Below are 13,459 nucleotides of genomic sequence, written 5' to 3'. Positions count from 1 at the left end.
CTCCCAGAACCTTTAAAGGCAAAGAGAAGAATTACCTCTAGGGCTAACATCGTTCCCCAAAATCTCCAACATTTTTTTTTCTTAGCTATTGTACAAATTAGGAAAATTTCTACCTTCTGGGTAGATTCTACATAATGGAGAAAAGACCTGAGAGGCATAAAGCATGGGCATTACAATCACTACCCCTCATATCATTATCCTTATCTATGCATTTCCCTGGTAACACAATCCACATCCTGATACCTCCTCACCGTCATTTCTGCTGCATTACAGACACAGACCTGCAAATAGCTATAGCTGTGACCGAGTTTCTGTCTGACACCTGACCCTTTCTCATGCTGCAAGGGAATCTTGCTGGGAGGAGCCTGGAATCTGGAATGAAGCCAGAGGGCAAGGTTGAAAGGGGGATCATTTAAATGCTGCAACTCAAGAGATTCACTCAGAAGACTGGACACAATTCCGAAGCTCGCCCAGAAAGAGAGAACAATGTCATCTCTACCCGTGAGTTGAAAAGGCACAGCCTTCAATAATCTCACGTCGCACAAACCAAGAAAGAAATGGGAGATTTTATGAGATGAAAATATGAGCATTCCTGCTGTGAATGCTTTACTGACAGTTGTGGGTGTGTGGAAGAGAACCCCTGAGGCTACAGTATCTGAGATGCTTGTGGGGTGTGAGGTGTGGACCCTGGACCAGTGTAACCCTCTGTGAGTGTGTGGTGGTGTCTGATGAGAGTGAACTCTGCTGAGATCATGTGATTTTAGGTGGGAGGTGGATGGCCCACCAGGACAGGTGGGTGTGTGATTGAGTGTAAGTGGGTGAGTGTGCTTTGTCTTCCTGTCTGGGATGTGTGTGTGTGAGCACAGCCAGACCAGTGCATGAGCATCTTTATGTGCACACAGTGAGCAGGCGTGTGTGACTCAGTGAGTGGCGTGGCTTTGTGTGTCCATGGGTGTGTGCGGGGATGTGACTGGGTGTTCAACTGGGAACATGCATGTGGCCTTTTGTGCATGTGAAGGTTCCTCCCCACACAGCAGGGCCTCTGATGAAGCAGCTGTGTATCTTCAATGTGTGTCAATGTGGATCCCGGGTGGCTTAACTGGTGGGGATCTTGGGGATTATGAGTCGCCAAGGACACCGTGATGGTCCCAAACGTTGGTGTATGTGGGCCTCTATTTGTAAGTAAGGGGCTGAGAAGATGGAATAAAAGAGAAAATTTAAAACATTTCCTCAATTTATTTGTTTTTACCATTTTTAACTTTTTTTTTAAGCTCAAGTGTACATGTGCAGGTTTGTTATACAGGTAAACCCCTTGTCATGGGTGTTTGTTGTGCAGATTGTTTCATCATCCAGATACTAAGCAAAGTACCCAACAGTTATTTTTTTCTGCTCTTTGCCCTCCTCCCACCCTCCACTCTCAAATAGGCCACTGTGTTTGTTGTTCCCTTCTTTGTGTTTATGAGTTCTCATCATCTAGCTCCCACTTATAAGAACATGCAGTATGTTTTTTCTGGTTCTGCAGTAGTTTGCTGAGGATAATGGCCTCTAGCTCTATCTCTGTTCCCCCAAAAGGCGTGACCTTGTTCTTGTTTATGGCTGCATAGTATTCCATGGTGTATATGTACCACATTTTCTGTATTCAGTCTGTCATAAATGCGCATTTAGGTTGTTTCCATGCCTTTGCTATTGGGCATAGTGCTGCAATGAACATTTGTGTGCATGTGTATTTATGGTAGAATGTTTCATATTCTAATAGTTATATATATTTTTGTTTCAATAATTTTTGGGGTACAGGTGGTTTTTGGTTACATGGATACATTCTTTGGTGGTGATTTTTGAGACTTTGGTACACCCTTCACCTGAGCACTTTACACTATACCCAATATGCAGCTTTTTATCCCTCACCCTTCCCACCCTTCCCTTGAATCCCCAAAGTTTATTATACCATTTTAATGCCTTTGCATCCTCATGGTTTAGCTTCCACTTATGAGTGAGAGCGTATAGTATTTGGTTTTCCACTCCTGAGTTGCTTACTTAGAATAATGACCTCCAGTTGCATCCAAGTTATTGCAGTGGCCATTATTTCATTCTGCTTTATGGTTGAGTAGTATTCTATGGTGCATATTTACCACATTTGCTTTCTCCACTCATTGTTTGATGGGCATTTAGGTAGGTTCTATATTTTTGTAATTGTGAATTGTGCCACTGTAAACATGTGTGTGTGTGCATGTGTCTTTTTCATATAATGACTTCTTTTTCTTTGGGTAGATACGCAGTAATGGAATTGCTGGATCCTTAAAGGAATCTCCATACTCTTTTCCATAAAGGTTGTACTAGTTTGCATTCCCACCAGCAGTGTAAAAGCATTCCATTTTCACCACATCCACACAAACATATTTTATTTTTTAACTTTTTATTTATGAACATTCTTGCTGGAGTAAGTTGGTATTTCATTGTGGTTTTTATTTACATTTCCCTGATGATTAGTGATGTTCAACATTTTTTTCATAAGTGTATTGGCTATTTGTGTATCTTTTTTGTCTCTGTACTGAAATTTTATTGCATTTTATTTTATTTTTTTGAACTTGTCAATTCAGTTTATTTTTTCCCATAAGTTATTGGGGTACAGGTGGTATTTGGTTACATAAGTAAATTCTTTATTAGTGATTTGTGAGATTTTGGTACACCCACCACCAGAGCAGTATACACTGAGTTCTATTTGTAGTCTTTTATCCCTTGCCCCCTCCCACTCTTTCCCCAAATCCCCAAAGTCCGTTGTATCAATTTTATGCCTTTGCATTCTCATAGCTTAGCTCCCACATATCAGTGAGAACACAAGATGTTTCGTTTTCCATTTCTGAGTTATTTCACTTAGAATAATAGTCTCCAATCTCATCCAGGTCAATGCGAATGCTATTAATTCATTCTTTTTTATGGTTGCATATTACTCCATTGTATGTATATGTACCACAGTTTCTTTATCCACTGGTTGATTGATGGGCAATTGGGTGAATTCCATGATTTTGCTGTTGTGAATTGTGCCACTATAGACATGTATGTGCAAGTATCTTTTTCGAATAATGACTTCTTTTCCTCTGGGTAAACCCAGTAGTGGGATTGCTGGCTCAAATGGTAGTCCTCCTTTTAGTTCTTTAAGGAATCTCCACACTGTTTTTCATAGCGGCGTTAACAGTTTACATTCCCACCATCAGTGTAGAAGTGTTCCCTGTTCACCACATCCAGCCAACATCTACTGTTTTTTGATTATGGCCATTCTTTCAGGAATGAGGTGGTATCCTATTGTGGTTTTGATTTACATTTTCCTGATCACTAGTGATGTTGAACATTTTTTCATATGTTTGTTGGCCATTTGTATATCTTCCTTTGAGAATGGTCTATTCATGTCCTTAGCCCATATTTGATGGGATTGTTTGCTTTTTTCTTGCTGATTTGTTTGAGTTCCTTGTAGATTCTGGAAATTAGTCTTTTGTTGGATGCACACTTTGTAAATATTTATTTCCCACTCTGTGAGTTGTCTGTTTACTCTGCTGATAAGAAGAGTACTACAAAGAAGATTTTTAGTTTAGTTAGGTCTCATTTGTTTATTTTTGTTGCATTTGCTTTTGGATTCTTAGTCATCAATTCTTTGCCTAAGCCAATGTCTAGAAGAGTTTTTCCAATGTTATTGTCTAGGATTTTAATGGTTTCACATCTTAGATTTAAGTCTTTGATCCACTTTGAGTCAATTTTTGTGTAAGACGAGAGTTGAGGATCCAGTTTAATTCTTCTACATGTGGCTTGTCAGTTTTTCCAGCACCATTGAGTATGGTGTCCTTCCCTCACTGCTATGGTTTTGGCCTGCGTCCCCTCCCAAATTTCAAGTCAAATTGTAATCCCTAATGTTGGAGGAGGGAGGAGAAAGGAGCGAGGTGATTTGAACATGGGGGTGGATTTTCCCCTCACATTTCTCATGATAGTGAGTCAGTCCTCATGAGATCTGGTTGTTTAAAAGTGCAGCAACCCCCACTTCACTCTCTCTTTTTCCTGCTTCAGCCACATGTAAGACATGTCAGCTTCTCCTTCACCTTCTACCACGCTTGTAAGTTTCCTGAGGGCTCCTTAGCCACACTTGCTATACACCCCGTGGAATGGTGAACCAATTAAATATCTTTTCTTGATAAATTACGCAGTTTCAGGTATTTCTTTATAGCAGTGTGAGAATGGACTAATACCAAAAATTGGTACTAGGAGTGGGGCATTTCTATGAAGATAACTGAAAATGTGGGAGCAACTTTGGAACTGGGTGATGGGCAGAGATTGGAACAGTTTGGAGGGATAGAAGAAGACAGGATGACGAGGGAACGTTTTGAACTTTCTTTTTTTTTTTTTTTTTTTTTTTTTTTTTTGAGACGGAGTCTCACTCTGTCACCCAGGCTGGAGTGCAGTGGCCGGATCTCAGCTCACTGCAAGCTCCGCCTCCCGGGTTTACGCCATTCTCCGGCCTCAGCCTCCTGAGTAGCTGGGACTACAGGCGCCCGCCACCTCGCCCGGCTAGTTTTTTGTATTTCTTAATAGAGACGGGGTTTCACCGTGTTAGCCAGGATGGTCTCGATCTCCTGACCTCGTGATCCGCCCGTCTCGGCCTCCCAAAGTGCTGGGATTACAGGCTTGAGCCACCGCGCCCGGCTTGAACTTTCTATAGACTTGTTGAATAGTTGTGACTGAAATGCTGATAGTGATATGGACAGTGAAGTCCAGGCTGAGGAGTTCTCAGGTAGAGATGAGGAAGTTATTGGGAACTGGAATAAACATTGCTCTTGCTATGCTTTAGCAAACAGACTGGTGGCATTTTGCCCCTGCTCTAGGGATATGTGGAATCTCACACTGGACAGAGGTGATTTAGGGCATCTTGCAGAAGACATTTCTAAGCAGCAAAGCATTCAAGAGTAGCCTGGCAACTTCTAACAGTGTATGTTCATATGCATGAGCAAAGATGATCTGAAACTGGAACTTATATTTAAAAGGGAAGCAGAGCATAAATGTTTGGAAAATTTGTAGCCTGATTATGTGGTTGGAGAGAAAAACTCACTTTCTAGGGAGAAATTCAAGTTTGCTGCAAACATTTGCGTAAGTGAAGAGCAACCAAGACAACAAATGCCTTGAAGGCATTTGTTGCCCTTCACAGCAGTCCCTCCCATCATAGGCCCATAGGCCTAGGAGGAAAGAATGGTTCTGTGGACTGGGCCCAGGGCTCTGCTGCCTGCCCTGCACAATCTTGGGACACTGCTCCCTGCATCTCAGCTGGTCCAGCTCCAGCTGTGGCTAAAAGGCCCCCAAATATGTCTCAGGTCACTACTCCAGTGGGTGCAAGCCATAAGCCTTGACAACTTCCATGTGGTGTTAAGCCTATGGGTGCACAGAGGGCAAGAGTTGAGACTTAGGAACCTCTGCCTAGATTTCAGGGGATGTATGGAAATGCCTGGATAGCCAGGCACAAATCTGCTGCAGGGGTACAGCCCTCATGGAGAACCTCTACTAGGGAAGTGCATAGGGGAAATGTGGGACTGGAGTCCCCACATAGAGTCCCTACTGGAGCACTGTCTAGTGGAGCTGTGAGAAAACGGCCACCATTCTTCAGACCCCAGAATGGTAGATCCACTGACAGCTTGTACCATGTACCTGGAAAAGCTGCAGGCACTCAAGGTAGCCTGTGAAAGTACCCATGGGGACTATAATCTGCAGAGGCACATGGACAGAACATGTCCCTGAGACATGCTAATACTTCTGCCTTTCCCTTCACCTTCCATTAACACAAACTATGGTCCACTCCCTTAGAGGAGGACATAAGGTTCGTCATGATCTTCATCATATTACCCACAGTCAGGGAAACAGACAGTCAGCAGGGTTGAGATGTGGGAGAGATGGATACATCAGTAGGTGAAAGCCAAGGCTTTGTTTCCTGCATTGATGCCCAGGTAGAATCAGGACACAGAGCATGGTTTCCTCCCGCAGTTAAGAGACACAGGCATGCCCCTGACAAGGAGATATTAATCTGAATTCAGACACACACACTCGGGGGCATAGACACACATTTTACATACAACTAATTCCAAACTTGGATAAAAATACATGAAAACAGAAAATTACATAAATCCAACCATGCTCACTGACAAACATAAACACATTCTGTTTTGCACTATGGGCCAGTATGTGTGCAACCAAATCTAGGTTCAGCTGCTCGCCACTTCAAGAGCCAAAGTCAAGAGATGAGAGTTGGTGGGAGGAGAAGCAGGTTTACTGGGAACCAGCAACCTAAGGAGGTGGCAGGCTAGGGTTGCAAAGACCATCTCAAGTTTCTCAGGCTGGTTGGAGGGTTCTTACGGGAGGACGATATGAGGAAACTATGCTCAGGGGTTGGGATCAAGAGGTGACTGAGGACTGCAGGCATATGGGTGCACGTGAGGCTCTGAGAAGATTAGGAACTTCTTTGTCCTTGGTTAAGTCACAATGCTCCTATAAATCTTTAGGAAAACATAGTTAGTTGTTTCCATATCTCCCCTTTAATTGCACAGTTCATTTAAAAAACTATATGGTTGCTTTTGTGTTTTATCTCAGTGCTTTATAATTATCTTAACTTACATGCAGGAATGGGTAAAAGCCTCTTAAACAAAAGTGGAGTTTGTTTTGGTGGTTCCTCTGCTGTTTCACTGTTACATGTGTTCAGTGATTCGTGTCCAGATGACCTCCTCACTCAGAGGGAGATGTAGGATTTGCCTTGATCTTTATCAAATGACTCAGGGAAACAGTCAGTGAGCCTTGGAGAAAAAGGTTTCAGACAGGGATATTAGCTACTGATAAGGACCATTATGAGGAAGTATCAATAGAAGTTTTAAGGAGCAACAAGGAGGCCACTGCATGTGGAGTAGAGGGGGAAAGAGGTGTGAGATGAAATTGAAGAGAACATGGAAAAATAGATCACAGAGAAACTTATGGACCATTGTAAGGACTTTGACTTTAAGTGAAAGATGGGAGCCATGGACAGAGGATGGATACGATCATGCTTATATTTTAAAAGGATCCCCCTTGCTGCTGTGTACGGAATGGACTAAGGATAGGCATGGACAGAAGAAGAAAGACTATTTGTAAGGCTATGACAGTAATCCTCCAGTGAAAATGGTAACTCAGATCAGATTGGTGGAAGTAGAGCTGGTAGAATTGGTTAGAATATTTATATGTTTTACAGGAAGAGCAAACTGTATTTCCTGGTGAATTAGATGTGGGAGGTCATGAAAAGAGAAGAATCAAGAATGACTCCAGGGATTTTGGTCCAAGACACTGAGCCGATGAGGAAGTCATAAATTAAGATTGGCAAACTATGGATGGAGCATGTTTAAGGGGGAAGAATATCAGGAGCTCAGTTTTGGGAACCTTGAGTTTGAGATGCCTGTTGTATGTCCAAGTGCAGGGAGTTGAATGCATGAGTTTAGAGTTTGGTACAGAGGTCTGGATTGGGGATATAAATTTGGAGCTTGTAACAGATAGATAACATTTAAAACGTGAGAGGCTGAGATTACCAAGAGAGTAAGTACAGCTGAAAAACAGAAGGGAAACAGCATTGGGTCAACCCAACATAAAGAAGTCAAGAGAAAAGGAGGAAGCAGTAAAGGACATCGAGATGGAGCAAACAGCGAGATGAGAAGAAACCAAGAGAGTTCCGTGTCCTGGTAGCTAAGAGAAGAAAGTTTATCAAGCAGGAAGAAATAATCAACTGGCAGGTTATGTAAGATGAGACCTGATAACTGACCATTGTGTTTAGCAATATGCAGGCCATTAATGACTTTTACAGAATCATTTCTATGAGGTGGAAGGAGAGAAGGCCATTTCAGACTCAGTTTAAGGAGAAATGAGTGAAGAAATTAGAAGAAAGTAAGACTATGCAGTTCTTTTTTTCATATTAAGTCATCAATATAATTTTTTCATCTATTATATGAAAGCTTGCATGGTTGTTCCTTGTTTTATCCTTTAAATCCTTTACAAAGATGCTCAAGATTTCTTTTTTCAAAAATTTTAGATTTAGGGGGCACCTGTGCATGTTTGTTACATTGGTGTATTGCACAATGTTAGGGACTGGGCGTCTAGCGTACCCGTCACTCAAAAACTGAACACTCTGTTCAATAGGTAATCGTTCAGTCGTTACTCCCACCTCTCTCTGCCTTTTTTTGGAGACTCCAGTGTTTATTATTTCCATTTTTTATGTCCATGTGTATGCATCGTTTACCTCCCATTTTAAGTAAGAACATGCAGAATTTGATTTTCTGCTTCTGAGTTAACTCTCTTAGGATAATAGCCTTCAGCTTCATCCACGTTGCTGTAAAGGACATGATTTTATTTTTTTATTGCTACATAGTATTCCACAGTGTATAGGAAGCATATTTTCTTTTCTTTTCTTTTTTTTTTTTTTGAGATGGAGTTTCACTCTGTTGCCCAGGCTGGAGTGCAGTGGCACGATCTCAGCTCACTGCAACCTCCGTCTCTTGGGTTCAAGTGATTCTCCTGCCTCAGCCTCCCGAGAAGCTGGGATTACAGATGGGTGCCACCACGTCCGGCTAATTTTTATATTTTTTGTAGAGTCAGGATTTCACCATGTTGGCCAGGCTGATCTCGAATTCCTGACCTCAAGTGATCCGCCTGGCTCATGATCCTCCCAAAGTCCTGGGATTACAGGTGTGAGCCACTGTGCTCAAATAATATGCTACACTGGCCATATGTAGCATATTTTCTTTATCCAATCAACTGTTAATGTACACTTAGATTGGTTCCATGAATTGTCTATTGTGACTAGTGCTGGAATAAACATAGGAGAGCAGGCTGGGCGCTGTGGCTCATGCCTGTAATCCTAGTACTTTGGGAGGCTGAGACAGGTGGATCATCTGAGGTCAAGAGTTCGAGACTAGTTGGGCCAACAAGGCAAAACACTGACTCTACTAAAAATAGAAAAATTAGCTGGACGTGGTGGCATGCACCAGTAATCCAAGCTACTCTACTTGGGAGGCCGAGGCAGGAGAATTGCTTGAACCCAGGAGGCAGAGGTTTCAGTGAGCCCAGATCGCGCCATTACACTCCAGCCTGGGCGACAAGAGAAAACTCAAAAAAAAAAAAAAAAAAGTAAGTAAAAATAAACATAGGAGTGCAGGTTTTTCTTTTCCTTTGGGTAGGTACCCAGTAGCGGGACTGTTGGGTCAAAGGCGAGCTCTATTTTTAATCCCTTGAGATATCCACATACTGATTTTCATAGAGGTAGAACCAATCTACCTTCCCACGAACAGTGTACAAGCATTCCCTTTTCTCTGCATCCATGCCAACATCAGTTGTTGTTTGATATTTTATTAATAACACCCAAGAGGAAGTAAAGAAATGGAGCCACAGCTAGCAGAAGAATGAGATCAAAAGATGGACTTCTCTCTATTATCTGGATCAAAAGTTTTAGTTGATGGAGAAGTTGCAGTTGTATTGAAGCAACTTCACAAATGGAAAGGCTTTTTTTTTTTTTTGTTCACTATTTGAAGAATATTTTTCACTACTTTTTGAGAAGCATTCTTAAGATTGTTGGCCTCACTATATTTTTATTTGCTAATATCCTTAAATCAACATTCTGCTTCAGACAAGCATTGAAAAAAAGTGATTTATAGACCTTGAATCTGGAAACATGTCAGTAGAGAAGTTTAGCTGTCTTTCTTTTTAATTATTTCAGTTACTTTGTTAAATACTTCTGAAAGCATTCTGAATTCCATCTTTGTGTTATCTTGAATTTCTTTGAGTTTCCTCAACACAGCTATTTTCTCTGCCTGAAAGGTCACATCCCTCTGTTTCTCCAAGACTGGTCCCTGGTGCCTTATTTAGTTCATCTGGTGAGGTCATGTTTTCCTGGATGGGGTGTTGATGCCAATAGATGTTCTTCAGTGTCTAGGCATTGGAGGGTTAGGTATTTGTGGTAGTCTTCACTGTCTGGGCTTATTTGTAGCCATTTTTCTTGGGAAGGCTTTCTGCATATTTGAAAGAACTCGGGTATGGTGATCTAAGCTGTATCTGCTTTAGAGGATACCCCAAGCCCAGTAACATGATGCTTCTTGCAGACTCTTAGAGGTACCGCATTGATGGTCTTGGACAAGATCAAGGAGAATTCTCTGAGTTACAAGGCAGAGACTCTTGTTCTCTTCCCTTAATTTCTCCCAAACATAGAGTCTCTCTGTGCTGGGCTGCCTGGAGCTGTGGAAAGGTGACACAAACACCACTGTGGCCACAACCACTATGACTGCTCTGGGTCAGATCTGAAGCCAGCACAATACTGGGTCTCCTGCAAGGCTTTCTGTAACCACTGCCTGGCTGCTGCCTATGTTTGCTCAAGAACCTGGGGCTCTAATATCAGCAGGTGGCAAAGTCCCCCAGGCCCTAGGTGGGTCCAGAAGTGTCATCCAGGAGTCAGGGACTGGAGTCAAAAACCTTAGAAGCCTACCTGGTGTTCTATTGTATTGTGGCTGAGCTGGCACTCAGACCACAAGGCATAGTCCTTCCCACTCTTCCCTGCTCTTTCCAAAGGCCGTGGTCACCCCATAGCCACTGCCACTCCAGGCCACAAGGAACACCGCCAGACTCCCTCCGACATTCTCTTAGGGCTCAGTCAGCTTGAAGTGAATGCTGCCTGGCCTGGGGCTCACCTTCCAGGGCAGTGGGCTCTCCTCTGGCCCAGGGCAGGTTCAGAATTGCTGTTCGAGAGTCAAGTCCTAGAGTCAGTGACTCCAAGACCCTGATTGGTGCTCTACTCCCTGTGGCCATGCTGGTACCTAAGGTGCAAGACCAAGTCCCCTTTACTTTTCCCTCTGCTTTACTCAAGCAAGAGCCTTGCCCCATAACAACCACAGATGGGAATGTGCTGAGTCTCAGCTGAAGCTGCAGGTCTTAGAGGCTCACCCAAGGCCCTCAACATAGTACCTGGGTATCGCTGCATGTTATTCAGGGTCCAAGGTGATAAATAACTATTCAGTTAGCAGGTGATGAATGCTTCCAGGAATGAGTCCTTTCCTTGAAGACAGCAAGTTTCCTTCTGGCGCAGGCTGTGTCGAAATGCCATCTGCGAGCTAGGGCCTTGGAACGGGGGCCTCATGCCTCCAACCAGTGCCCTATCCTGCTGTGACTGAGCTGATATCTTAGATGCAAGGCAAAGCCTTCCCCATTCTTCCCTCTCCTCCCCTCAAGTGAAAGAAAGGGGTCTGTTTTGGAGCTGTGAGCTGTGCAGCTTGGAGTTAGGGGAGGAGATGCCGGTACTCCCTTGGCTGCCCAAGCTGGTGTTTTGGTATGTCATGTGCACTGTTTCTGGCATGTGCACTGTTTCCAAGTCCCCTGTTTCTGGCCCTCGTTGAGCACTAGGACTAGCCTAAGAGTTGCAGTCCTTACAGCCTAGACTGCCTTTCCAGGTTCCTTGGAGACACAGAATGCTGTAGCTGTCAGTGGTGAGATTCTCAAGTTCACTCAAGTTCAAGATCACTGGGATCTGACTCCCCTCTGGCTAGCGCTTCCTCCATGAGCAGGCATCAGCTGAATGTGGTCCAGTTTTCCTTTCTGCTCTAACAGGACAGCACTGAGTTCAATCCCTCACCAGTGCTGTGTTCTTCCTCTCCCAGCTCCCAGAGATCTCTGTACCGCTATGCAGGGAGCACCCAGGGAGTGCTGGGGCAGGTGGTACCTGAGATTCACGGCTGTTTTTTTTTTCTCTCTTCAGTCCCTCTTTCAGCAAGATAAAGTTAAAACCAGAATCTACAAGTGCTCACCTGACTGTTGGTTCTTATGAAAGTTTTGTTTGTTTGTTTGTTTGTTTGTTTGTTTCGAGTTAGATACTTGTTAACTTGGCATCTTTGTAGGGAGGATAATCAGTGGAACCTTCTATTCCACCATCTTGCTCCTCTGCCTTCGTAATTGGCTTTCAAACTAACAAAATCATATTTACATTTCCACCTGTGTCTTAGGTTTACTTATGCACACACCAATTGTTTGATGGTCCCTGGAGTGGAGAATAATAGGAGAGTCCTTACACCAGCAATCACGTAGGAAATACTGTCCCTCAGAAGAAATGTCCCTCAGTGGCGTTTCTTCAGTGGGTCCCAGAAAACAAACGACTCTGAAAAAAACCATTAGATGTTTTTAATCCTGTTTTGTTGGCATCCTGGAAGTGTATGATGGTAGAACTGGTCAGAATACTGATATGTTTCAAAGGAAGAGCAAACTGTATTTCTTGGTGAATTGGATGTGGGATGTGATAAAAAGAGAACAGAGAATTACTATCAAGATTTTTGCCCAAGACACTAGACGGGCCAAGAATTCATAAACTGAGCTTGGCAAAGCTGTGGATGGAACACATTTAAGGGAGAAGGATATCAAGAGATCAGCTTTGGGAACCTTGAACTTGACATGCCTGTTGTATGACCAAGTGCAGAGAGTTTACTATATGAGATCAGAGTTTAGTAGAGAGGTCTAAATGGAGATATAAATTTGGGGCTTGTAACAGATAATATTTCAAACTTGAGAGGTTGAGGTTATCGAGGGAGTAAGTGCAGCTACAAAAGAGAAGGGGAACAGCATTGGGTCAATCCAAGATAAAGAGGTCAAGAGAAAAGGAGGAAGCAGTAGAGGACACTGAGATGGGGCAAGAAACCAAGAGATTCCAGCGTCTTGGTGGTTAAGTGAAGAAAGTTTATCAAGGAGGAAAGAGTAATCAACTGACAAGTTAAGTAAGATGAGGACTGATAACTGACCATTGTGTTTAGCAATGTGCAGGCCATCAGTGACTTTTACAGAAATCATTTCTATGAGGTGGAAAGAGAGAAGGCCATTTCAGACTGAGTTTAAAAAGAAATAAATGAAGAAAATATAAAAAAGTAAGAATAGTCAGTTTTTTCCTTTTGAGTAATCAATATGATTTTATCGTCTATTATTATATGAAAGCTTGCATATGCTTTAATTATTTTACCCTCTAAACCCTGCATAAAGAAAGTCAAGATTCTTTTTTTTTTTTTCAAAACTTTTGCATTCAGGGTGTACATGTGTATGTTTGTTACATGGGTGTATTGCATAATGGCAGGGATTGGGCTTCTGGGGTACCCATCACCCGAATACTGAACATTGTGTTCAGAAGGCAGTCTTTCTATCCTAACTCCCTCCTCTCTTTGCACTTCCTGGAGTCCCCAGTGTCTATTATTTCCATTTTTATGTTCATGTGTACTCATCATTCACCGCCCTTGTAGAAGTGAGAACATGCAGTTTTGATTTTCTGCTTCCGAGTTAGTTCACTTAGGATAATAGACTCCAGCTTCATCCATGTTTCTGCCAAGGACAAGATTTCATGCTTTTCATGGCTACATAGTGTTCTATGGTGTATATGTAGCAGATTTTCTTTATCCAGTCAAGT

At 42.7% G+C, this 13,459-nt stretch overlaps 1 protein-coding gene across 1 annotated transcript in view; it reads left to right on the top strand.

The window, feature by feature from the left end:
- The first annotated feature begins 332 nt into the window (after positions 1 to 332).
- LOC102120083 (galectin-10) overlaps positions 333 to 13,459 on the top strand; it is a 28,119-nt gene continuing 14,992 nt past the window's right edge. The window contains exon 1 of the mRNA XM_065534320.2: positions 333 to 501. Within this exon, the coding sequence (XP_065390392.1) occupies positions 487 to 501 (15 nt within the window). The 5' untranslated portion in view covers positions 333 to 486. The remainder of the gene's footprint in view (positions 502 to 13,459) is intronic.

The sequence above is a fragment of the Macaca fascicularis genome, chromosome 19, assembly GCF_037993035.2.
Source record: "Macaca fascicularis isolate 582-1 chromosome 19, T2T-MFA8v1.1".
Classification (NCBI taxonomy): Eukaryota; Metazoa; Chordata; class Mammalia; order Primates; family Cercopithecidae; genus Macaca; species Macaca fascicularis.
Note: the sequence above shows the minus strand (reverse complement) of the source record. Positions and strands in the feature narration are given on the sequence as shown.